This window comes from Papio anubis, chromosome 9 (genome assembly GCF_008728515.1).
Source record: "Papio anubis isolate 15944 chromosome 9, Panubis1.0, whole genome shotgun sequence".
Lineage (NCBI taxonomy): Eukaryota > Metazoa > Chordata > Mammalia > Primates > Cercopithecidae > Papio > Papio anubis.
In genome coordinates this window covers 13,940,931-13,968,834 of record NC_044984.1, presented here as the reverse complement: position 1 = coordinate 13,968,834, position 27,904 = coordinate 13,940,931, and the positions used below count along the sequence as shown (strand labels likewise).

General features: G+C 38.6%; 1 protein-coding gene and 1 long non-coding RNA gene across 3 annotated transcripts; one reads left to right on the top strand and one right to left on the bottom strand.

Moving 5' to 3' along the window:
- Positions 1–27,844, top strand: ERP27 (endoplasmic reticulum protein 27). Of its 2 annotated transcripts, XM_003906053.5 has the most exons (7): positions 1–1,291; positions 1,658–1,758; positions 4,721–4,858; positions 19,127–19,243; positions 22,881–23,006; positions 26,206–26,403; positions 27,114–27,844. In XM_003906053.5, the coding sequence occupies exons 1-7, from the start codon at positions 1,198–1,200 to the stop codon at positions 27,159–27,161; spliced, it is 822 nt and encodes a 273-aa protein (XP_003906102.1). In that variant the 5' UTR covers positions 1–1,197; the 3' UTR covers positions 27,162–27,844. The 2 variants fall into 2 exon arrangements, with proteins under 2 accessions (XP_003906102.1, XP_021777764.1); XM_021922072.2 differs by lacking the exons at positions 1–1,291; positions 1,658–1,758 and adding an exon at positions 3,889–4,583.
- Positions 11,014–15,501, bottom strand: LOC108580906. The gene is made up of 3 exons (XR_004176011.1): positions 15,413–15,501; positions 14,913–15,017; positions 11,014–11,122 (listed from the first exon to the last, which is right to left on the bottom strand). It is a non-coding gene; the product is annotated as an uncharacterized LOC108580906 (long non-coding RNA).
- Positions 27,845–27,904: the final 60 nt, after the last annotated feature.

Here is a 27,904-nt window from a genome sequence, read left to right as displayed (position 1 = left end):
TAGTTCTCCTTGAAGAGATATTTTACCTCCTTGGTCATCTGTATTCCTAGGCATTTCATTTTATTTGTGGCTATTGTAAATGAAATTGTGTTCTTTATTTTACTCTCAGCCTGGACATTATTGGTATACAGAAATGTCACCGAGTTTTGTACATTTATATTTTTCCTGATACCTTACTGAAATCATTCATCAGTTCCAGTAGCCTTTTGGCAGGGTCTTTAGAGCCTTCCAGGCATACAATCATATTGTCAACCAGGAGAAATAGTTTGACTTTTTATTTTCCTGTTTAGATGCCTTTTATGTCTTCCTCTTGCCGAATTGCTCTGGCTAGGACTTCCTAATTTCTTTTATAATATTTTCACATGAAAATTCTCCTAAGCTAAAGACTACATATCCCAATGCCTGTGGAAAATCTCATCTTGGACTTCCTCAGACACTTGTGAGCAAAATCAAACTTTATCTATTTCTTCTGCTTAAGACTTTTCAGGGGTTCTCATCACCTACAGAATAAAGTTGATGCTCCCGTGCTTAGCGTATCATATAAGGCCTGCTGTGAGCTGGTCCCACATGCCTTTCTGCCCACATGTATCACTTCCTTCCTTTTCATCATTCTCAATTACTAGTAATTCTGTCACACATTATATTTGCATCTCTATGCTTTGGTTCTTTACATGAAACTCCCTTTCTACCTTGTGGTTTCTGGCAAAATCTTACTTACCCAGGACTCTGCTTGGGCATCCTCCACAGGAGGAACACTTTCATTGAAACCTAGCATTGTCCCGAATACCCTTAATCTGTACTGTCATAGCACCCTATGAATTTTTCTATATCACTTTCCATCTTATGTTTAAATAATCTTTTTACTTGCCTATCTCTCCCACTGACAATCTAAGCTGGCAGAGGCTGGATCAGATCATAATTATCTTTCTATCCCTAGTGCTAGGATCAATACCTGGCATTGAATATTTACATTTTTTATTTAAATAAACTGACCTGAGTTTCTTCTGGTTGGTTATGTTCTGAGTCCTGATTACTAAACTTGGTCTTTTATCTCAGAAGTTGAAGGCTCTCCGGGAGCCAGCTGCAAAGTTCCCAAAGCCCTAACAACCTCACAACCAATCAGCTACAGAGCGGGCTGCCCTAAGTCGGCCTCCCAAACACAAAGTCCAGGGTTGGAGCAGGAGAAGGAGAGGGGCAATGGAAGCTGCCCTGTCCAGATTCATGTTCTTCCTATTTCTCCTCACGTGTGACCTGACTGCAGAAGCTGCTGCAGAAGTTGAGAAATCCGCAGGTAAAAGAAAAATGTAGTTGGGTGGCAATAGTGTGAAAGTGTTATTAGGAGAAGGAAAAGGAGCATCATGGTGGTTCTCTGGGTACTTTTCCTCCACACCTAGAAAGCTTTCCAGGAAATCCTGGATACGATGCATTTTGTCTAGCGGAGAGCAGGAAAGTCTGGCAGTATCCTTCAGAGACAGACCATCAGCAGGGTCACCTTCCATATGTTAGTAAAAATATTATGCTTTGGCATGCTAACAGTACTCCTAGAAATTGTGCTTTTCTTAGCCTTAGTATAGAGATAAAAGGTATAGATGCTCTCATTATTTAGAGCTGCTGCTTCTCACCTCAGTACCCTGACATCTTCTACTTCTCTCTCTAGATGGTCCTGGTGCTGCCCAGGAACCCACGTGGCTCGCAGATGTCCCAGCTGCCATGGAATTCATTGCTGCCACTGAGGTGGCTGTCATAGGCTTCTTCCAGGTTAGTTCAGATACCCTACTTGCAACTCCCCGAAGAGCCAGAAATGTTCTACCTCAAGGGAACCACAGCAGCCAACTGCTGACAGATGACACTGCATTAGAAGTGGGGGTAAAGGGAGACAGCCACAGTTTGCTTTCATCTTGTCCATTGGGACCTCTTACTTTTAAGACATTCCCAGTCTCTAAATTATATCTTTCTCACACTTACTTCTTTCTGAGCCTGTGGGCTGCATCTCCTCATCTATGGATGCTTTGGAGCTCAAGTCAGGATCTGCAGAAAGAATGCCTTCATGGAACCCTACCATTGTCCTAAACGCATTTGGTCTGTACTCTCATAGCACCCTATGAATAGGCAGGGGCCAGAGTGAATCCAATTTATATCATCCAGCAACACTGTTTACAGGATTCTGAAGCTCCTGGACATTAGTCAGTGCACAGCCTTTTAAGGCCTTTCCCCCAGATAATGTGGACTCTTATTCTTCTTTCTCTTTGCCTTGTCTGAAATGTTGGAAAAGGATGGCATATTTTGTATATTCAAGGTGTTAACCTCCACCTTCCAGATTGGCTGCTTGGTTAATAAAGGCAGCCATAAATGAGACTCCCTCATTCCAGCATTTTCATCTTTCCCTGGTGGTAGCATCTGGAAATCGTCACAGCTGATTAAGCCCCTACTCTCTCATAGCAGACCTTCTTGTCTGTTTCCATTCACCAATTACAACTCCTGATTACCCTGTCGGTTCTGTGTACACAGCTGGAAATCACTGCAATGAGAGGCAAGTGGGGGAGAAAGACAGGGAGTACATTTTTCAGGAATGAGAAATCTGAGCTGTAGACAAAAACACCCTCAGAAAGACAGGGAAGGGGCAAGAGCATGGACCTGGAGAAGTGTGCAATAACTTAAACAGCCGCCAGATGCCATCATTTTATCCTTGAGCAATTCCATCTGAAGGAGCAGAGTAAGAGAGGAGGCCTCAATTAACTATTGTTCACAGCCTCTAGAAGAGTAGATATCAGCTTGCTCTGCTTGATCCCAGATGCAAGACGAGTGTGTTAGCCCATTCTCATGCTGCCAATAAAGACATACTCAAGACTGGATAATTTATAAAGGAAAGAGGTTTAATTGAATCACAGTTCAGCATAGCTTGGAAGGCCTGAAGAAACTTACAATCATGGCAGAAGGCACCTCTTCACAGGCCGGCAGGAGAGAGAATGAGCACAAGCAGGGGGAAGGCCAGACACTTATAAAACCATCAGATCTTGTGAGACTCACTCACTATCACAAGAACAGCATGGAGGAAACTGCCCCCATGATCCCATTACTGCCACCTGGTCCCACTCGTGACATGTAAGGATTATGGGGATTATATTTCAAGATGAGATTTTATGTAGGCACACAGCCAAAGCATATCAACTAGCCATCTTCTTTTCTCCTTGCACATCTCCTCCTTCAGCCTGGAGACTTGCAGGGTAGAACATGTTTGTTCCTGTTAATTTCCCTGAGCTCCTACGGATAAAGGTCCTGTGACAGCAGGGAAAATGATGCCAGCCTCTATGGAAGGCCTGGAATCATTGCTTGGAAGTGGCTTCTCTGCTCCCTCCTGCAGGCCTGGGCTGCAGGGTTGGATGCGTGAACAGCATCTTCATGTGCAAAGCTCAGGCTTATCTACAGTGGCAAGAGAGGGACTGTCCTTCCATACCCTGCATAAACTTTTGTTAAAACTTCCAAGCTTTCATTTTAATTATTTTCTTTTTCTTCTTTTTTTCTTTTTTGGCCCTTTTGATGGCACCTATTTCGTATTTTTGCATTTTTTCCTTTCCTCCACAAATGTAACCAAAGCCAAAACTCAAGAGACAAGAGCCGGTGGGAGGAAAAGCCGGTTTATTTGAAGATCCAGTAAACCAAGAAGACAGTGGACTAGCATCCTAAAGTACATCTTGGCCAGGCACAGTGGCTCACACCTGTATTTCTAGCACTTTGGGAGCCTGACGGGGGCAGATCGCCTGAGCTCAGGAGTTCGAGGCCGGCCTGGGCAACATGGCGAAACCACATCTCTACTAAAAATACAGAAAAAAATTAGCCAAGTATGGTGGCGCACAACTGTAGTCCCAGCTACTCAGGAGGCTGAGGCACAAGTATCCGGGAGGTGGAGGTTGTTGTGACCCAAAATTGCAACACTGCCTGGGTGATAGAGTGAGACTCTGTCTCAAAATAAATAAATAAAGTACGTCTTAAGTCACTACCAATTTTAGGCTCTTTGTACATTAAGGGCAGGGCGAAGAGGAGGGAGTTGGGATCAAGCAATAACCAGCAACCATACGCATCTGGGCACCAGCAAGGGTCTCAGGAAGTTGGGAACTTCTTTGTCCTTGGTCAGGTCACAAGGCACCTATAAATCTTTAGCACAACATAGTTAGTTGTTTACATACTTTTCCTTTAATCCTAGAGTTAGTTTTAAATACCATATAAACTGCTAATTTTTGCATATTATCTCAGTGCTTTAAAATTATTCTAACCTACATACAGGTATTAGTAAATAAATGCCATTTCAACAAAAATAGAATTGATTATGTTCGTTTGTTTGCTGTTTCACTGTTAAACAAATTGTTCCCAGAACAGTTGCTTCTCATATATATCTACAACAGTGCAGCCAAACTAGGCAGGCCTTTATGATTTTGAGGCCTCTCTCAGTTCCTAGTAAACTTCAAGCTCTATGACAAGGCCTGACAGGAGTCTCAAGCTCAGCTACAATTTCGTGGTCACCTATTAACTCACAGAGCCTGGAAAATTCAAGAATGTTACTGACAATTAAACCTGAACTGTTAGAGGTAAATCATGTGTTACTGGGCGGTAAATCAAATCTATGATTTCTGGTAAAGCTTCGTAGCATATTTCTTTTCCATATCCTTTGTCTCTGCCATTCAATATAATCACTGTGGTATTATTTTTTTTCTCTTGTTTTTAGGATTTAGAAATACCAGCAGTGTCCATACTCCGTAGCATGGTGCAAAAATTCCCAGATGTGTCATTCGGAATCAGCACTGATTCTGAGGTTCTGATCCACTACAACATCACTGGGAACACCATCTGCCTCTTTCGCCTGGTAAGTTGGATGGGTAGCTTGAACTTTCTCCCAGATTTTCATTGGGTTGTGGACTCATAAACTTGTGAGACTGGGAAGGACTCTATGTCTTTTACACTAATGATGGTACCAAATTCAGGGACATTGTTGACAAGGATGAAGACTCAATTCAAGCTTCCCAAGCAGGTACTGTAATGAAATGGAAAGAGGACAGGACTGAAAGCCAGGAAATGGAATTTTGGTACTGTTTTGTCGCTCAACAGCCATACGACTTCGGGCAGTCACTTAACATTTTTTATCTCCAATTCTTTCCCTTCTAAAATAAAAGAGTTAGACTGTATTATCTCTAAGGTCACTCTGAGCTCCAAAAATTTTATATTAAATATTTTGAGGAGTTCATTTTTGTTCTTCAAACATTTATTACTTCCCATATGCCCTATGCAAGATACTGATAATAAAAACATATTAAACATATTCTCCAGTCTCATAGATCTTAAAGTATAGTAGGTATTGTAAACATAATATGCAAGTATCTATAATACAAAGAGAATCACTATGGGTAAAGTTTTATCACAGTTCAAAGGATAAAAGCAGTGTGGGAATTCTGAAAAAAAAAAAAAGAAAAGAAAAAGACAACAGAATTGGAACTTAAAGGATAGGTAAATTTAGACAAGGCAAAGAATTCATGGCCAAGGGGGGAAAATCTCAGGAAACAATGAAGAGGCCAATCTGACCGGATCCCAGGGTACATATTGGGGAAAATGAATATCAGAGAGAGAAACTTGATTAAAATTATATTGTGGGGAAAATATAGAATACCACTTTAATGAGTTTGTCCTGAATCTGGTTGTCACTGGAAAGCCCCTAAAGCCTTTACATCAGGGAAGTAACACGAACAGGAATGTGTTGTATTAGATTATTTTGACAGCAAGGCAGAGGATGGATTTTCAGGTTAAAAGGCAAGAGAAGAGGGAGCTTTTGTTAGGCTAGCAAAATAGACCATGTGAGAAGTATTAAGAGTCTGTAGTAGAGAGGTAGCAATAGAAATTAAAGAGCAGGAAGATCCTGTGATCTTTAGATATCACGGTTATGGAAAAGAGGCAAAGCTTAAAGTCAGGGTGTCTAGGAATAGTGAGGTCATGTGCAGAAATGGGGATTTCTGATGCTTTCATTGGTCGTTGAGTTCTACTTGTTGGTGGAACATCAAGATAAAGATGCCAAGAGTCCACTGAAAAAGAAAAATTGATGCAAAAGAAAGTTTTCAATATTTCAGGACTGAATGTCGTGCCCCTTCTAGTTGCCACCCTTTCTTTCTTTTTCATTTTTCACTGAAACTTCTTTTAAGCATATTTTTTACTGTCTTTTCCTAAGCTAGACACTACAATCTAGCTTATGTCCCATCACACCATTAAAACTACATTTATCCAGATCTGCATGGCTTCCTTGTTTTACTCAACATTTCTGTCATGTTTGATGTTAGTGGCAACTTCTTTCTTTTTAATGTTCTCTCTTTCCTTGGATTCTAGGAAATTACTTCTCCTGATCCTCCCGCTGCTTTTATAGTCTCTTTGAGATCTTCTCTTCCTGTATCTACAATGCTGCCTGACCCAACACTTTTTGTCATCTAGGTCATGGGACCCATGCTCTGTGAAGGCAGAGACTGTTCTGTTCAGTGTATCCACAGAGCCTAGAACAGTGCCTGCTATGCTCATTAAGTATTTGTTGAGAATGAATATATGAATGAATCAATGAATGAATGAATATGTTTTTCTTAAGAAATACAATTCTTTTGCATATTCCACTATTATGTGCTTGCTGAGCATTTAGAATATTTTATCTCTAGTCTGGACTTCTCTCAAGATTCAAACGTTTGCTGGGTATAAGCATTTTTATACCCTCATAAGCACTATACACTTAAAATGTTCAAAACTGAATTTATTGTCTGCACCTGCTAATCATATTCCTCCATCTAAGATACTATTTTATTAAACGGCTATGCTCATTTGGTCTTACATTTTTGCCAGCTGTGTCTTCTATCTTGAATCTATATTCTCCTCCACTCCTTCTACCTCATTCTGTATTTAGGCTCTTAGCCTAAGCACAAGCAATTTCATTAACTTCTTAACTGATCTCCTTTTACTACTTTATATACAATTTCTAGAATGGTATCACAATGATGTATTTAAGATAGAAAATTGACCATGGCACTCCTCTCTTTAAAACTCTTCAATATTTCTCATTTCTTAAAAAATCAAAAACGAGATATTTAATGTTACAAATAGGCTTTGCCAGCCTGCCCCACTGCCTGCTTCTCTAGTCCTTTTTCCATCCAGCTTCGACCCTGGGCTTTACCCTCTCAGTAGCCAACTATACACATAATTATCATCCAATTCCATGATTTTGCCTAGACTATTCCTTCTGTCTAGGTCACCACCCACCAAGGGTCCCCTTTCACCTAGCCTTACCTGAATGACTCCTTCTCATACTCCAGTGAATCAGTTCAGGAATGTTACCCTTCAGGAAGCATCCCTGGAATCTCCAAATGGGCCTAAGCATTCCTCTGTATGTAATTCCCGATCTCTATTTTCATTTATCACTTTATAGTTCATATCAGTTATTTATATATCTGTCTCCTCTATTACCCTCTTAGGCCATGACCTATTCGAGGTTGGAAACTATGACTTATTCATCTTTGTATTCAAAGGGCTATAATACACCTCTGGCTCCTTGAAGGCACTTGGAAGGTGCTTGGGGAACTGAACTCACCTCCAAAAGCATCTCTGAGGTTGTGTGAGCTCCCTTCAGCAACCCCTTTCCCACCTGCACAGTGGTTGCTGGTTTGCATTCTCACCAGTGTGAAATAAGATTAAATCAAATTCTTCTGTGAAAAGCTTTGGTAAGGAATATACAGAAGGTTAGGCAAATGCCTTTCATGTTGCCGTTGAACCACTGGTAGAAATCCTTCAACAGAAAAATTCTAATAAGCTTCTAAATATCTCGTTTTTGATTTTTTAAGAAATGAGAAATATTGAAGAGTTTTAAAGAGAGGAGTGCCATGGTCAATTTTCTATCTTAAATACATCATTGTGATACCATTCTAGAAATTGTATATAAAGTAGTAAAAGGAGATCAGTTAAGAAGTACTTCTTTCTCAGGTTTTTGTTCATAGGTCTTATAAAGGCCTGATTTGAAAGGCTTAGTACCACCAAGATACGCATATGGGGAAGAAAAACAAGCGCTGTTGCTTTCACCATCTCTACAGACTTAATATCCTCTAATGGGAGCATTGGTGCTGCTTCCAGTTCATTCCTCATAAAGCCTCCTTGATGACTTCTCAGTTTTTCACTCTTCTTTAACATCTGTTTTTTGTTTACCACTAGTGACAGACCTACTCTAAATGAACTCTTGGGACCTCTGTGGGCAAGATTATTTATGTGCCATACCAGAAAACAAACAAACTGGTTCCTGCCCTACTTCATTGGCAGGGCTGGAAGAAGCTCAACTTCTGTCATGCCAGCTTTCAGATAAATATTTTTTTCACTGTTTACACTTTCAAAAGTTTAGTACATATTTTAATAGGACCATTATTCAAGAGTTTGGAGTAACTTTTTTTTTTGAAAAGGGAGCGTCAACCAAGACAATCCTATTTTACACTGGAAAACGTGAACCTATTGAAAAATTTTCTGGGACATTCTTTCTTTTTAGATCCAGTTTGTTCGGTTTGATTGTTTGTTTTCAGAGCCTAATCTACGATAGGCACTATTACAATATTTGACCATTTAATGCACACAAGAATCTGATGAAGTAATTTTTATTATTCCTGCATTTTTAATAAGGAAAGTTCCATGAGAGATCGGTTTAGTTGCCCAAAATCTCACAACTGTGAAGTAACAGATGTCTGATTCGTACCCAGCATTGCTGACTACAAATCATACCCTTTTTACTATACTATAGTGGCTTTCTAAAGGACTTCACCCTGAAGAAAAACTTTGTTTGTACACTGAATTCTATCTAATGTCCCTCATTCTAAAACCTACTTTTTTTTCTTTTAACTATTTTCTCTTAAATTATTCCTCTAGCCTCCTACCACTCCTTAATCAAACTGCAGAATCATTTATCAAGATTTAATCTAGACATTATATATTGTCTAAATTTACAAAATTTTCCATTTTAAGAACATATTTAGAAGTAAGCCGAAATAATGATTAACTGAAAAAATAACAGTAAATTGATATTACTCTTGCTTGAAATGTTGGAGCAATAAAAGGCCAGCCAATGCTGTATTTATGCAACGTAACATTCTTCAAAAATAGTGCAGGCCAACTATATAAACGTAATCAGGAAGAATTTAGGTAAAATTCATGAAACCATAGTAAGATGCATATAACAATCTTGCTGTTTGAGGGCGCAGCCTGTCTTTTGTGAGTGTAATAGCAGAGAAACTCTCAAATTTTTCAATAGGACTCTTATTGTTGCCCTAGCAGAGATGGAATTTCCAGGTTAAATAAACTATGAGCTTGTTCTAAAATGGAATTTGAAATATTATTTGAATGTTTACCCTGCTTTGGATTTTTTTCAATCATTACTATTTTAAGAAACATAATTAACCTAACTTTGACCTAATGGGATGGTAATGAAAACACAGTGCAGTCATTCTTTATTCCTTTTACAGTTATTTATTGGGTGACTATGATAAGAAATACACCTCACCGGACAAAGAGAATCACAAGAAACTAGTCCATGAGATAAACTGATAAGAAATGGACAAAGAGAATCACAAGAAACTAGTCCATGAGATAAACTGATAAGAAATGCAAGAAGATATGTCAGATTATGAAACTTTTTTATTTTATTTTATTTTTTTTTTGAGACCGACAGTTCGCTTCAGGGCTGGAGTGCTGTGGCTCGCCTGGGCTCACCTCAAAGCTCTCCGGCCCCGGGTTCACGCCTATTCTCCTGCCTCAGCCTCCAGAGTAGCTGGGATTACAGGCGCCCGCCACCACTCCCGGCTAATTTTGTTTTTGATTTTTAGTAGAGACGGGGTTTCACCATGTTAGCCAGGATGGTCTCAATCTCCTGACCTCATGGACTGCCTCCTCTCGCCTCCCAAAGTGCTGGGATTACAGGCGGAGCCATCATGCCTGCCCGGGTCAATATTTTTATCGGCTCCATTTATTTTATTTTAAGTTCCAGGATACATGTGCAGAACATGAGGGTTTGTAATATAGGTATACTTGTGCCATGGTGGTTTGCTGCACCTATCTACCCGTCATCCAGGTTTTTAGCCCTGCCTGCATTAGCTATTTGTCCTGATGCTCTCTCTCCCCTAACCCTCCATCCCCCCGACAGGCCCTGGTGTGTGGTGTTACCCTCCCTGTGTCCATGATGAAACGTTTTTTTAAAGTATGTATTTATTAAATATACAATAAGCTGAGCAGCTTACAAAAACAAACCGAGGACATGAGGACCTTTGTTTAATAAACGATTTCTCAGTGCCACCAAAGACATTTAATACTATAACCGTGGTGTAAACTAAGACAATTTTAATACATTTTATAAAAATCTGGGTTGTTAGAAAAATCCATGGGAATTCAAATGAATATAACTGAAACACTAATGAATGAACAGAAAATGAGTGATTAAATCTCTTGGTATGATACAGTGTCTATAACAAAAAAACTCCTTCAGATACTCTTGAGGAAACACAAAATTATATTTTAGGGTAGCAATCTTTCCAATTTACTATTTCTGTTTTTCTTCTGGTGCCTCTTTTCTCTGAAATAAAAATATGATATTTTAAGTAAAATTCCTTCCATAAAACTGAAAAAAGATATTTTAAAAGGTTTTTCTAACTCTTGGTTCCAGGGTTGGATTTTCTTTCCAGTGCACTATGCAAATAATTCCCTTTACAGAGGGAGATTTCCTGTTCAAATGTTGCTTCCAGAAACCCTAAACATGAGTGTTCCAGAGTTTATTAGTTTAAGAAATAATGAAAGACCGGGCATGTTTTCTTAAAAGAAGTACAACAAACTAGAGAGACTGCAGGACGATGGCTTTTATTAAAGCTCTTTTGCTTCTTACAGAATGTTATCACCACTTAACATCCTCTGCCTCCAATTTAGTGCATTCTTTAAGTCCAGAAACAGCCAGAGTAACTGGCTTTTCCTGTTCTCCCTGTTCTGGGAAGTATGAGGGACTGCCAGGAAAACAGTACAGAGATGGGGGAGATTCTTGGTCCATGCACAGCGATGTCAGCTGAGGCGCATGCGCCAGGCCTAGGAGTTCCTAGAAAAAATAGGAAGCATTTAGACACATCAAATATTAAATGAGTCCTGATTGTGATGATAATGATGATGATTTTGGCAGTTGCAATAGCAAAGCCTTAAGCACAAAGGAGACATGCCAGCTGGAATACAGGTCAGTAGCAGCATTAAGGATCCAGAGGAGCTGCAAATATCAATTTTTTATGTGCTCACTTTATTTATCTACTCATTCTTCCTGATACGGGCAAGGGAAGGAGAAGGAGGTGATAGGAGGGTGGGCAAGGATCCACCTAAGACCTTTTCTCTTGCTTTCATGTTTTTTGTTTTTTTTCCCCCAAGCTTTCCAAAACTTTGTGAATTTTTAAACAATTAAATATACACAAGGAGTTCATTTTTACCCTGTGGTTTTGATTTGTTTCAAAATTCTTTTTTAGAAATGCAAACTTTTCTGTACCTCAGCATTTATTTATTTCATAAACTTAAATTGTGTAAAGCAATCCTAAAATAAAGAGTGCTTACATTGCCATCTGAATGGATGGCTGCAATTTTGTGCCTCAGTGCATATAGCAGGCACTCAGCAAATAATTATTAAACAAATGGATTGTAAGAGAATGACTAGATCTATCCAGAATTAAAATTAACCATAAGGGGTGCATTGTGCATCTCCAAGGGTTTTACTGCTTTTAGTTACCCCAATGGGAGACCCTCTTGAACAAAAGAGATGAAATAGGAATCATCACCGGGATGACAATAAAGAGCAATCTTGGATTCTTGCTATTTAGTGAATTTAATTTCCCTTTGCCTGAATTCCCTCCTACATTAACTAACGTGAGATTTGCTTCTGATTTTACTGGGTAGACTAGAAGAAAGTACCTTGGGGACAAAAGGGTGGTTCTGATCCAAGGCAAGATCTGACTGGGCAGGACCTATACAGACAGCACATGGAGGGAAAAGGGTTAAGGAGACGTCCAAGGGCAGGTGGCCCAAGGATCTCAAAAGTGATGCAAACTACTGTAGGAAATGGACACAACTGTTCAAGAACTGACACTAATAATTTTATCTATAGGCCTGGATCTATCTATGGATGGTGGAGGCACTATCTTTGTGTCTTTATAGGCATGAGTAGACTGGGGAGAAGAAATAGAAAACTGAGAACAATGATTGGAAGAATGAAGTCCTATCTTTCAGTATATCTGAGCGTGGTGGAAAGGTTGTTCTGAAATACGAATCTGGGATAATGGATCATGTAACCAGACAATCCTTTCTACCAAAGACTATTTTTAAAAGTTAAAATATGTGTGTCTGAATGTGTGTGTGTGTAAGTGTGACTGTGTGTGTGTGTGTCTGAAGGCATTAAAGAGCTAGTAAAAGAGGGAAAATGTCTAGCTCCAGATCTAGAAGAAGATGAAAACCCAAAAAGATGAACCCTGCATTGAGGACTGCTTTTTGTCTAGAGGGATTTGGTCAGTTCCAAAAGCAACCAAGAAGCTAAGAAATAAATTTGCATTTTGAGATCCTCAGGAGTTGAAAATTAAATGTTGGAGTCCAGGCCTCACAAGGGGAAATAGGAAGTGAATCTAGTACAACACCTTTCACATCCCCTTTGAATCCTACACAGCTGTACCTAAAAACAGGGATGAGTCATAGTAGATAAGCCCTCTCGAGGGCTGCAACACAGATGCCAATCATTTCAACCCCTGAAATTGGATTTCAACCCCTGAAATTGGATTAGAGTGATCATATGTATATGTACACACATGCACACACACATACACACAAATATACACACATATGCCTACACATATGCAAATATATATACATGTGGAATATGTATAATACACTCTTAGCCCTGCCATAGTACATCTAAAACTTCACAAAAGATAAAATGTTAAAAGAAGTCAGAGAAAAGAGAGATTATCATCAAAATAATCACAAAGGGACAACCATAAGCTTCACAGCTGACTTCTCAATAGCAACAGTGGAAGGCAGAATACAAAGCATTATATCTTTCAAATACTGAAAGAAAATAACTGCCAACTTTATAATTCTACCCTCAGCAAAAACAGCCTTCAAAATTAAACAGAATATAAATGCATATTAAACAGCCAAATTGGGAGGATTTGTCACTCAACACATCCATCTCGTACTGAGGAAAATAGTAAAAGGTCTTCTCTAAGCAGAGCAAAGAAAACCCACATAGAAGCTAAAAAATGCAGGAATAAATAAAGAGAAGCTAAAATGTAAATATGTGCATAAATGTAAGTGTATGTTGAAGATATAACAAAACGAATAATATCCTGTGAGATCTGGAATTAAAACACGTGACACTAATCCTGTGTGAGTCTTGAATGTAGAGCCAGAAAATTGAATTTAAAAGAGGTAAACTGTATTTGAATAATCTAATGTCTGCATTGTCTAAGAAGAAACTGAAATTGCCAATTAATACTAGGTTCTGATAAGTGAAAAAAATGCATGTTATAATGTATTCTGGCAATCCCTGAGGAAATAATTAAAGCCTATGTAACTTCTAAGCCAATAAAGGGAAAGAAGAAAATAATATATAGTACTCAGTCAATTCAAAAGTAGGCCAGAAATAAAGAAAAATAGAATTTGGAACACATAGAACCAATGGAAAATGCATAATTAAATACATCAGTAATTTCATTTCATGGAAATAATCCAATTAAAAGACAAAGATGATCAGGCACTGGATTGAAAAATGCAACTATGTGCCTTCTATAAGTGACACAAGTAAAACACAGGATGGAGCTATACCATGCAAACACTTCCAAAAGAAAGATATGAATATATTAATACCAAATAAAGTAGACTTTCAGGCAACAAGCATTCCTAGAGATAAAGAATAACCGTTCATAATGACAGTTTCAAGTTGCCAGTTTTAATAATTCTAAATTTTGCATTTATCAAATACATGTCCTGATACTATATAAGCACAAAATGACAAAATTGAATGAAAAGATGGTTAAAGCCACAACATAATAGAAAAATTTAACACCCTTCTTTTTTTTGTTGTTTTTTTGGTTTTTTGATACAAAGTCTTGCTCTGTTGCCCAGGCTGGAGTGCGGTGGTATGATCTTGGTTCACTGCAGTCTCTGCCTCCCAGGTTCAAGTGATTCTCCTGCCTCAGCCTCCTGAGTACCTGGGACTACAGGTGCACACCACCATGCCCGGCTCATTTTTTGTATTTTTAGTAGAGATAGGGTTTCACTATGTTGGCCAGGATGGTCTCAATCTCCTGACCTTGTGATCCGTCTGCCTCGGTTCCCAAAGTGCTGGGATTACAGGTGTGAGCCACTGCGCTCGGCCCCAACACTCTTTAAAATAAAATAAGTTGGTTAAAAAAAAGAAAGCTATAGAAAATTTCAACTATAAAATTCACCAAGTGACCTGATAAACATTTATAGAATACTGTATTCAAAAACTGCAAAATATACTTAATTTTAAAGACACAAATAATAAAAATAAAATATAAAAAAAGCTAAAAATCAATAAGAATATAACCAGAATATCTTACAGTTTAAAATTAAGAAATACACTCCTAAATAACTAATAGTTTAGAGAAGAATTAAGAACAAAAAATTAGGAAGCATTTTGAACTGAATGATAAAAATTCTACATATCAAACTTATGAGTGCATTTAGAGCCTTCTAAAGAGGAAATGTGTAGATTTCTATATATTTTTTGCTACTTTCAAATTTAAAATTGGCCAAATAATAGGATTTGATATCTTGGAAACATAAAAACATGGAATGGCCCTTAATTCATGATGTAACTGGACCCCGTAACTTACCCGAAGTTAGCCTTTGGGTCAGCGGGTTTTCTCACTATAGTTCCTTCCATGGTCTTCAGAAAGATGTTAGGTCCTGATCCAGACCTCAAGAGAGGGTTCTTGGATCTTTCAAAAGAAAGAATTCAGGGTGAGTCCACAGAGTAAAGTGAAAGCAAGTTTATTAAGAAAGTAAAGGAATGAAAGAATGGCTACCCCATAGGCAGAACAGCCCCAAGGGCTGCTGGTTGTCCATTTTTATGGTTATTTCTTGATTACATGCACTAAGGAGTGGATTATCCATGCCTCACCTTTTCAGACCATACAGGGTAACCTCCTGACCTTGCCATGGCAGTTGTAAACTGTCATGGGGCTGGTGGGAGGGTAACACGGAGGACAGCCAGAGGTCATGCTCATCACCATCTTGATTTTGGTGGGTTTTGGCCACCTTCTTTACTGCAACCTGTTTTATCAGCAAGGTCTTTATGACCTGTATCTTGTGCCGATTTCATCCTGTGACTTACAATGTCTTAACCATCTTGCAATGCAGCCCGATAGGTCTCAGCTCATTTTTCCCAGCCCCTATTCAAGATGGAGTTGCTCTGGTTCAAACATCTCTAACAACGATAAGCTCCTTCTGGGGAGAAAAGGAGCACATAGGTCGGGTCAGGGGTGGCTTTCTACATGTTTTTTAATTAAAAACTGGAAAACCACAATAAGATATCACCTCACCCCAATTAGAATGGCTATCACCAAAAAGACAAAAAGTAACAAATGCTGATGTGGATGTGGAGAAAGAATTTTTATACACTGTTAATGGGTATGTAAATTAGTATAGCATTATGGAAAACAGTATGAACGTTCCTCAAACATTTTAAAATAGAACTACCATATGATCCAGCACTTTCACTATTGGGTATACATCCAAAGGAAATGAAATCTATAGTCTGTCAAGGAGATATCTGCACTCCCATGTTCATTGCAGTACTATTCACAATAGCCAAGAAACGGAATCAACTTACATGTCCGTGAGCAGATGAACGGAGAGAGAAAATGCAGTACATATATGCAATAGACATTATTCAGCCATAAAAAAGAATGAAGTTCTGTCATGTGTAGGAGCACAGATAGACCCAGAGGACACTATGTTAAGTGAAATAAGCCTTGTACAGAAAGACAAATATCACACGATCTCACTCATACAAGCAATCTAAAAAAGTGGATCTATAGAAGTGGAGAGTACAATAGTGGTTATGGAAGGCTGGGGAGCGGAGGCGGATGTGGGGAGGGAAGAGGGAAGTGGGGATGCGGAGAAATTGGTTAGTACAAAATTACAGTTAGATGAAAGAAATAAGTTTAGGTATTCTATTGCACAGTAGGGTGAGTAGAGTTAACAATATTGTATTGGAATTTCATAATAGCTAGAAGAAAGTATTTTTTAATGTTCTCATCACAAAGAAATGACAAATATTTCAGGCAACAGATATGCTAAATACTATGATATGATTATTTACACAATGTATACATGTATTGAAACATCACACTGTACCCCATAAATATGTACAAATCTGAATAGTAGGTTAAAAGTAAAGCATAATAAAGTAGGAAAAAGACTTCAAACACTAAGAAAAGTTTTCACCAATTTGTCAATAACAATAATAGTAGTAAAACTAATGGCATAGCAGTATTATTTGCAATAGGATTGGTTCTGTTTTTCTGTTTCTTTGTTCACCAGAGAAACAGAATCAACAGGAGATGATAGATAGATAGATAGATAGATAGATAGATAGATAGATAGATAGATGATAGATAATAGATTATAGATAGATATTACATAAATATTTATTATTATAAAATAATAATACAAACTACATACATGTTACATGGCAAAGATTGACATATGAATATACATAATATTAAGACTTTTAATAAGATAATGGCTCAATACAAATATGAAGGCTGAAAAGTCTCTTACCATCTACTGTCTCAGAGCTGGAGACCCAGAGGAGCCAGTGTTAGAAGTTTGAAGGCCTGAGGGCTGGAAGCACCAATGGTGTAGATTCCAGTCTGAATCTCGGAAGGCCTGAGGAACCAGAAAAATCCCCAGGACAGGAGAAGACCAATGTCCCCAATTAATGCAAGCAATCAGGAAAGAGGAGACTTTTAATACTCACTTAGAGAAGAGTAATACAAAAATCAAGGATCTTAGCATCCTTTTTGAGACAGAGTCTTCACCTCCACCCAGGCTGGAGTGCAATAGCGTGGTCTCGGCTCACTGCAATCTCCGCCTTCTGGGTTCAAGGGATTTTCCTGCCTCAGCCTCCCGAGTAGCCGGGATTACAGGCATGCACCACAACGCCTAGCTAATTTTTGTACTTTTAGTAGAGATGGGGTTTCACCATGTTGACCAGGCTGGTCTTGAACTCCTGACTTCAGGTGATCCGCTGGCCTCGGCCTCTCAAAGTGCTGGGATTACAGGCGTGAGTCACCACTGCCGGCCTAACTTGCATCCGTTTTAAGAAGAAAAATGAGTTCCAAGTGGATTTTAGATCTATTGTGAAAGACAATGTTGAGAAAGGAGAAAATATAGGAGAATATCTTCATGACCTTTGTGTAGTCAAAGATTTCTTAAATAAAACAAAATGAAAAAATACACACTAGCTATAAAGATGAAAACCTTGACTATGTTTGAATTACCTTCTTTCATATGCAGTAACCATTAAAAGAGAAGCCCTAGTAAGAAAATACATGCATTACAGAACCAACAAAGGACTCATATTCAGCATATATAAAAACACATTCAAATCAGAAAGAAAAAGATAGACAAAAGAAAAATGGGCAAGCAACATGAATAAACACTTCATAAAGAGGATAGTGAGGGAAATTATCTTTAATTGTCCTCATATCCTTAAATTATTATTAACTGTTAATGAGAGAAATGTAATTAAAACCACTGAGATATAACCATATCCACCAAAATCAGTAAAATTAGAAAAACTGACAATAGCAAGTGTTGACAAGGATGTGGAGCAATGGGACCTTTCACACACAGTACTGATGTGCACAAGTTATTATCCACTTTGGAAGACAGCTTGGCATTTTCTACTAGTTAAATATATACATATTCTATAATCAAAAATCCCAATCTGAGGTATATGCTCAGTAGATACAGAGGCATATATGCACCAAAAGTCAAGAAGTGTTCATTGCAGCATTGTCTTAATGACTAGAAACAATCAAAATGTTCATCAGTAGTAAAATGAAGAAATAAATTGTGTTTATTCAGACAATGGAATATTATACAGCAAGGAAAATGAACAAACAACAGCTACATGCAATAACATAAATGACTTATAATCAAAATATTAAGCCAAAGAGACAAAAAAATGGTTTGTTTACATGTATTCAATGTTAAAAAATAAGGTAAAACTAAACTATAGCATTAAAAGAAGGATCTTTAAGTGGTAAAGCTATAAAGAATGAAAATGGTCAACATAAAAGCCAGCATACCTTTGGCAAAAAAAAAAAAAAAGGATGAATTATAAATTAGAAGGAAGCGCCAGGACTTCAGGGGTTCTAGCAATATTCTGTTTCTGTACCTGGGTGGTGATTCTACAGTAGTTTTCTCTGTGATAATTTGCTGAGCTTTACAGCAAATGTTTATACTGTGTTATACTTTTCTCTACATGTGTTTTATTTCACAGTAAAAGAGTGCATAAATATAACACAAATCTGACCTTGCCAATGGCCCCCCTTGCCCTCAGATAGAATTTAATCTACTTGCCTTGGCTTCCAGACACTTCCAGATTGGCTCCTCCTTATCCCTCTAACCTTGTCTCTCTGCAACTCTGACATCACATCTGCTAGGGTCACAGTGAACTAACGGCAGCTTCGAGAGCACAACCTCTCACATCTCACAGTATTTGTAAATACTGTTCTCTATTTAAAGCTCCTTCCTTATCCTCATTTATCTGATGAAGGCTTAGCCACTTTTCAGGAGTAGCTTCTTCCTTGAAGCTTTTCTGCTCTTCCTTAGGTGACATGCGGGCCTGTGATTATCCTGTGGTGACACCTGGATTCTACAGGACAGTTTGTCCTTCTAGGGCAGGGAAACTTTCTTACTTATCTTCTGGTCTTCAGAGCTTTAATCAGTGCCTGTCACATGGGGGTCCAAAGACATTTATCAATACATGAAAAAAAGATGGAATAGTGACTTTATTCTTTTTATTGTTACCCAGGTAGACAATGAACAACTGAATTTAGAGGACGAAGACACTGAAAGCATTGATGCCACCAAATTGAGCCGTTTCATTGAAATCAACAGCCTTCACATGGTGACAGAGTACAACCCTGTGGTAAACAATATTTCCTGTTCTCAGCCCCTTCAGAACCTGAGTCAGGAAAGGTACTGGTCTTCATAACAGAGGTCTCTTCCTCCCAGAGTTCCAATTCTTCGACCAATAATGACAGGAACTGCCATTAACTGAACACCTACTGTATTGTTTATGTTACTATCCTTCCTACACCTTTTTAAGATTTAACTTGTTCCTGTTAAACAAAAAACAGAGAAAAGTTAAATGAACTATCACACTGCTAGTAAGAAAGAGAACCAGAATGCAAAGTTAAGGTGACTGACTCAAGGCCAGGTGCAGTGGCTCACAACTGTAATCCCAGCACTGTGGGAGGCCAAACCGTGAGGATTGCTTGAGCCCAGGAGTTTGAGACCAGCCTGGGCAACATAGCGAGACCCTGTCTCTACCAAAAACTTTAAAAATTACCAGGTACGATGGTGTGTGCCTAAAATAAAATAAGAGTAAATGAAAGACAAACAAAAAAAATGTTAAATGAAGCTCACTGATCACATATTTGGATGTCACAGCAGTGTAAAGTTTCTATAATTGTTTCTAAACACACATTTCATTTTCTGTATGTACCTCCTTATAGACCAGTAACAAACAGCTCCTGGTCTGGCAGCAGCTGCAAACCATGCATTGACTAGCACGTGCCCACACCCTCACCATGCCTCAGCCTTCTCTCCTGGTGTGTCTGCCTCTGGTGTTGCATGCTGCATGCAGTCTGGATAAAGGTGGTGCTCTACCTGTCCTGATCACCATCTGGCCTTCTAACACTCGCTATAGACTATAACACAGTCCACAGAATTATCTTGTGTCCCATCCTTATTTTCCCTGACATAGATCATAGAATCTTACAGAGTATTAATTTCTAGTGATCTACATCAGCTCAAAACACTGTACCTTCTATTCTCTAATAACAGTACTTTACATGCATGGTATGATTTTTGAGAACTTACAGAGCCCTTTCATCCTCATTTTCCCATTTATTCCTCACATTGATTTTTGTTGAGGTAGAAGAGAGGAAATTATTGTGCCCATTTTATAGAAGAGAACATTCAAGATCCAAGTGATGACATTATTCAAGGTCACATCATGAGTAAATAGAAAATGCATAATTTAAGGGACAAAAATGTAACTGAAGCATTAGCACATTTTGCCAACTTCCATTTTACAGTAGAGGAAATGGGAGTTCAGAAAATTTAAGTAACTTCTTCAAAGCCCTATGGCTAGGAATTTGAGCTTCAGAGACAGCCTGTGTAGCTGCCCTTGTTTTTTTATGACTGGTCCCTGTGACTGAATCCTGTAGTTTGTCTATTACCCTACACTGCCTTCAACAGAAAACACCCCTTTTCTTGTTGAATAAATTCTGGCCTACCTCTCACACCATCTTTATCTCTCTGGACTTGCTGATTCTATTTCCACTTCTGCTAAGGCTCCAAACACGTATGCCCCTGGGGTATTGGCAGCAATAATCAAAAAGGTGTTCTTCTCTATGTGGGGCCAGAAAAGATGATCTTTTCGTCCCTGGGCTATGGCCTCTGTGTCATGGCATTTTGCAAGCTAGCTAAGGCAGGGGCACGCACTGACCTTCCTGGTTTCTTATGCCTGATCTGTCTCTCATTTTGCACAACAATGACATATTTTTTAAGTTCCATATTAATTGGTGAAGGCAGATTATATCAAGAGAAAATTCAGTAAGAATTTCTTTAAAGAAGCAAGTTCAATTTCTATTGTTACTTTTTTTATTCCCTGAAAGTAATATTTTTCTCATTTGGAGAACTGCCCATTCTACTATAGCTGTTTCTCATCTGCTTCTGGTGCAAAGGTTTGCACCAGTAGCAACTGGGCAGAAAATCCCAGCCATGCACCTGACCTGCCATGCACTTTTAATGCACATACTCAGTACTTGGCGTCAACGTGTCTGTTAGGATTAAACTAATCCATTCGGCTATGGCCAATCCCTTCTGCTAAGATAACTGTACCTTTTGATGTACTCGTTTTTATTTCTTTACTCTTCCCAGGAATTATCCTCCATCTCAGCTTTAGAACGGTGAATGAATGCTCTAAATTTAAGTAGCAGGATTTAGTAAAATAAGAGTAAATCATGTATCATCCAATCTCCCAAATGAAAAATCTAAAACTTGATTTTAAAATCCATGGAGAAGTCTTTAGGAAAAGACCCATTTGGCCCTCCTTGCCTACATATTGTAGGCAGCCAAAAGAGCTGGACCATCTCTACAAGAGTGTGTATCTTCAGGAAGAATTCTGCCTAGCTGCTCTCTTCCTCCTAAGACTCTGCCCAAAGATTTGTTAACTCACCATGTTCTGTCTTCCTGCGTACACACTAGTTTTGTAGCAATGCGTTCTGAATTTAGGAGAGGTGAAAAGAAATGAGATTGGTTTAAAATAGACTTGCAGCATTATTTCAGGACAATGAAATGAAGGGAACCAGTGCCGTGGATTCCTCTCTTTTTCTTCTCCTGTCTCTGGTGGCTGTTCCACTCCTCTAAGTCATTGACAACTTCATGGAAAATCACCATCTCTAATTAGCAAAACAAGGTCAATGCTTCTGGTCTCCTGAAGAGCTCACCTTCTGTTGACCTTTGGTACAATGGTTCAGACACATTTGGGACTGAGTTGGTTTATATGGGGTTTTACTATCCACTGTGCATGAGGCAGTTCATCCTGATGATCAAGAGCATGAATTCTGAAGCTAGACCAGCTGGTGTGAATCCCTGTCTGCCATTTATTTGACTCTGAATTACTTAGTCTACCTGTGCCTCAGTTTCCTCATTTGAAAAACTGGGACCTTGAAGATTAAATTACTTATTATTCATTAAGAGTTGGAGACAGTGCCTTCCACATAATGAACACTCAATAAGTATGAACTACTAATATGTACTCAAAGGCTACGTTTTAAGTGTCTCTGACTAGTCTTAAAACAAGAAGCAAGGCTGAAACAAAGTGACTAATATGTTACATAGTGTATTAGTTGTCTATTGCTGCAAAACAGATTACTCCAAATCTTAGGAGTTTCAAATACAAAACATTGATAATCTCATACAGTTTCTGCAGGTCATCCAATTTGGGGTGGCTAGGGTTAGGTGCTTCTGGTTTGAGGTCGTCTCTTGGGAGGTTGCAGTCATTGCTTAAGGCTGCAGTCATCTGAAGGCTCGACTGGAGCTTGGGATCTGCTTCCAAGATGGCTCCCTCACATGACTGGCAAGTCAATGCTGGTTAGTAGCAGAACGACTTAGTTCCTTGCCATGCGTTTCTCCTCAGAGGACTGCTTGAGTACCCTACATTGGGGCTGGTATTCCTCAGAGTGAGAGATAGAGAGAAGAGCAGAGACCGTAATGTCTTTTAAGACTCACCTTGGAAATCACACTCCATCATTTCTGCAACATTGTCTTGGTTACTCAGTTCCACCCCATTCAGTGTGGGAAGGAAGGATTTACACAGTTGCATGAAAACAAGACCGTGAGACTTACTGAGAGCCATCTTGGAAGTTAGTTCCATTTGTGTTACCAGTGGCCAGCTCTCATTTATGTTTCAATCTACCTATTCACTCCTTCCCAGGTACTAATGCATTCTTTCTCTCTCTTTCACTCTACTGTAACACATTTCAACTTGCCAGACTGTGATTGGGCTATTCAACAGCGTGATTCAGATTCATCTCCTCCTGATAATGAACAAGGCCTCCCCAGAGTATGAAGAGAACATGCACAGATACCAGAAGGCAGCCAAGCTCTTCCAGGGGAAGGTAAGGCAAGAATGGGAATATTCTATTGCATACACACCACTAGGACACTAGGAAAAGGGAGATGGGGCTAGGAAGCAGAGATAAATGAGGAAAACAACTATGGTTAGAGGATAGCAAAGCAAGAAGTAGGACATAATAAATCACATTATTCAGAACTAGAGATGTTGTATTTTATCACATTAAAGGCATATGTGATTATATCTTCCTGTAGTGATTAAGTCTGGGTTTTTCCTGCATTGATTAGTAGAGAGAAAATAGAGATCCAAAGAGACTGAAAATAAATCACCTATAAGTCACCATTTGTTTAATCTTTCCCATAATTTCATAGAGATTTAGACCTCAGGGCTCATTTCTCATATAAAACACCTATCAAGTACCTGGTGCCTACTCAATATACAATGAATATTTCTTTCTTTCCCTCCCCTCCTTTGTGAAGTTCTGCTTGATATCACTGAAATAGTAAAACTTCAACTACCTCAAGGTTACTGTGCCTAACTAGTGACTGTTCTAATGATGAGAACTGTCTGGTAATAAAATAAGCTGCCTTTCTGATGGTTGGTTCTCTAACACTAGAAGTATTTAGTGTTACTGAAAGTAGACAGTCATCTGATCAGAATACTATAAAGAAGATTTCTACTTGGGGTTGAAGGTTTGATTTAATAATATAAAATAGTTTACATTTATCAAACACTTACTATATGCCAAAAGCTGAATAAAAATATTAATGCGTTACCTCATTTAAGTTCCCCCACCAAAAGCCCATTTTGCCAATGAGAAAATTGCGTCTTGGAGAGGCTGAGTAATGTGCCCAAACTCACGTAGCTAAAGAGTACCAGAGGCAGAATTTAAAACGTGTTCTCTGCTCCAGGCTATACTTCCTTTCTTAGATAATCACTAAAGTATTTTCCAATTCTATATTCTTAAAATTGAATCAATCTCGTCAAAGCGATAAAACACGAAAACAACACAAAATAATAGGAAATTCATTTTTTTAACTTTTATTTTAAGTTCAGGGGTACATGTGAAGGCTTGTTATGTAAGTGAACTTGTGTTATGAGGCGTCGTTGTCCAGATTATTTCATCACCCACGCATTAAGCCCAGCACTGAATTGTTATCATTTCTGCTCCTGTCCCTCCTCCCACTCTCCACCCACAAGTAGACCCCAGTGTCTGTTGTTCCCTTCTTTGTGTTCATGAGTTCTCATCATTTAGCTCCCACTTATTATTATTTGTTTTTTTGCAAACATCTGCTTTTTTTTTTTTTTTAATACTTTAAGTTCTAGGGTACATGTGCACAATGTGCAGGTTTGTTACATATGTATACATGTGCCATGTTGGTGTGCCTCACCCATTAACTCATCATTTACATTAGGTATATCTCCTAATGCTATCCCTCTCCCGCACTCCATACAATAGGACCTGGTGTGTGATGATCCCCTTCCTGTGTCCAGGTGATCTCATTGTTCAATTCCCACCTATGAGTGAAAACATGCAGTATTTGGTTTTCTGTTCTTGTGATAGGTTGCTGAGAATGATGGTTTCCAGCTGCATCCATGTCCCTACAAAGGACACGAACTCATCCTTTTTTATGGCTGCATCGTATTCCATGGTGTATATGTGCCACATTTTCTTAATCCAGTCTGTCACTGATGGACATTTGGGTTGATTCCAAGTCTTTGCTATTGTGAATAGTGCCGCAGTAAACATACTTGTGCATGTGTCTTTATAGCAGCATGATTTATAATCCTCTGGGTATATACCCAGTAATGGGATGGCTGGGTCAAATGGTATTTCTAGTTCTAGATCCTTGAGGAATCACCACACTGTTTTCCACAATGGTTGAACTAGTTTACAGTCCCACCAACAGTGTAAAAATGTTCCTATTTCTCCAGATCCTCTCCAACACCTGTTGTTTCCTGATTTTTTTAATGATTGCCATTCTAACTGGTGTGAGATGGTATCTCATTGTGGTTTTGATTTGCATTTCTCTGACGGCAAGTGATGATGAGCATTTTTTCATGTGTCTGTTGGCTGTATGAATGTCTTCTTTTGAGAAGTGTCTGTTCATATCCTTTGCCCACTTTTTGATGGGGTTGTTTGTTTTTTTCTTGCAAATTTGATTGAGTTCTTTATAGATTCTGCATATTAGCCCTCTGTCAGATGAGTAGATTGCAAAAATTTTCTCCCATTCTGTAGGTTGCCTGTTCACTCTGATGGTAGTTTCTTTTGCTGTGCAGAAGCTCTTTAGTTTAATTAGATCCCATTTGTCAATTTTGACTTTTGTTGCCATTGCTTTTGGTGTTTTAGACATGAAGTCCTTGTCCATGCCTATGTCCTGAATGGTATTACCTAGGTTTTCTTCTAGGGTTTTTATGGTTTTAGGTCTAACATTTAAGTCTCTAATCCATCTTGAATTAATTTTTGTATGAGGAGTAAGAAAGGATCCAGTTTCAGCTTTCTACTTATGGCTAGCCAATTTTCCCAGCACCACTTATTAAATAGGGAATAATTTCCCCATTTCTTGTTTTTGTCCGGTTTGTCAAAGATCAGATGGCTGTAGATGTGTGGTATTATTTCTGAGGGCTCTGTTCTGTTCCATTGGTCTATATCTCTGTTTTGGTACCAGTACCATGCTGTTTTGGTTACTGTAGCTTTGTAGTATAGTTTGAAGTCAGGTAGCGTGATGTCTCTAGCTTTGTTCTTTTGGCTTAGGATTGTCTTGGCAATGCAGGGTCTTTTTTGGTTCCATATGAACTTTAAAGCAGTTTTTTCCAATTCTATGAAGAAAGTCATTGGTAGCTTAATGGGGATGGCATTGAATCTATAAATTACCTTGGGCAGTATGGCCATTTTCACAGTATTGATTCTTCCTATCCATGAGCATGATATGTTCTTCCATTTGTTTGTGTCCTCTTTTATTTCACTAGTAGCTCCCACTTATAAGTGGGAACATGCGATATTTGGTTTTCTCTTCCTGTGTTAGTTTGCTAAGGATAATAGACTCCAGCCCCATCCATGTTCCCACAAAAGACATGATTTCATTCTTTGTTATGGCTGCAAAAAATTTATTTTAACTCAAGATTTCAATTGCATGGTGCAGACCATAAATTCAATCAGTGTAAGCTGCAACAATTACAATGTATCTCTTTATCCATGGGCCTCAGATAGAACTTTTTCTTTCAAACTTCCCCAACTGCAGATTCTCTTTATTCTGGTGGACAGTGGTATGAAAGCAAATGGGAAGGTGATATCATTTTTCAAATTAAAGGAGTCTCAACTGCCAGCTTTGGCAATTTACCGGACTCTAGATGATGAGTGGGATACACTGCCCAAAGTAGAAGTTTCCATAGAGCATGTGCAAAATTTTTGTGATGGATTCCTAAGTGGAAAATTGTTGGTAAGTGTGAGACTGCAGGTAAAGCAAATTGTTTTCCTTCTATGTCCCTTTTATTTCCTGTTGAATAAGAATTCTTTGGGTTCAGAGAGGGAGGAGAGCCAAATGTTGGTTAATGGATACCAAGTGCAGCTAGATAGGAGGAATGTCTAGTGTTCTGTAGCACTACAAGGTGGCTGTAATTAAGAACAATTTATTATATATTTTCAAATAGCTAGAAGATTAGATTTTGAATGTTTCCAACACAAAGAAATGATAAATACTTGAGGCAATGGATATGCGAATTGTCCTGATTTGATCATTACACGTTGTACATATGTATAGAAATATCAATCTATACCCCATAAAAACATAACTATTGTGTCAATTAAAAACAAAAATAAAAGCAAAACAATTAAAGTTAAAAAAATTATTTGAGCTCTACTAGATTTGATTAAAAGCAAAAGTCTATGAGGATACCGTGGCCAGAGTCAGGATGCTTGTTAGGATATAGTCGTGAGACACGAACTAGAAAAGCAAGTTTGGAAAGGCCTTGCATATTCAGAGGCTGAATTTTGGACTTCAGCATTTAGTTTAAAGTATTAATGGGCAACAAATCAAATTTCATATAAAAGGGTTCATGAGATAAAAATTAAAGATGGATTTAGGACTTCCAGGAGTAATTAAACAGCTCAGTTTACTAATCTAAGTATCATTGTTATAATGTTTTCCAGAAAGAAAATCGTGAATCAGAAGAAAAGACTCCAAAGGTGGAACTCTGACTTCTCCTTGGTGCTGCATATGACCAAGTACCTACTTTATGCAAAATAAAAAGGCACAACTCAGATCTCAGAGACACTACACAACAGGATCACCAGGCCTGCCAACCACACACACACACACACGTGCACACACACACACGCACCCACACACACATACAGAGCTTCATTTCCTTTCTTAAAATCTCACTTTCTCTTCTTCCTTCTTTTAAATGTCCTATCCTCACTCCCTACCCAATTTCCTTACTATTGTGCATTCATCCTCTGTAAACCCATCCATAACACACCTACATGAAGGCTTTAAGAGACTCACTGTGATGCCTCTATGAAGGAGAGGCATTCCTAGAGAAAGACTGTTCCAATTTGTCATTTAACATCAAGTTTGTGTACTGCACATGACTTACACACAACATAGTTCGTGCTCTTTTAAGGTTACCTGAGGGTTGAAACTCTACCTTCTTTCATAAGCACATGTTCGTCTCTGACTCAGGATCAAAAACCAAAGGATGGTTTTAAACACCTTTCTGAAATTGTCTTTTTGCCAGAAGTTAAAAGCTGTCTCAAAGTCTCTGAACTCAGCAGAAATAGACCATGTGAAAACTCCATGCTTGGTTGGCATCTCCAACTCCCCATGTAAATCAACAACCTGCATAATAAACAAAAGGCAATCATGTTCTAGGAAAAGACTGGCATCTCTTTGCAGGCCAAACCTTTTGTAAATACCCAGCTGCCCAACTAAGCAGCAT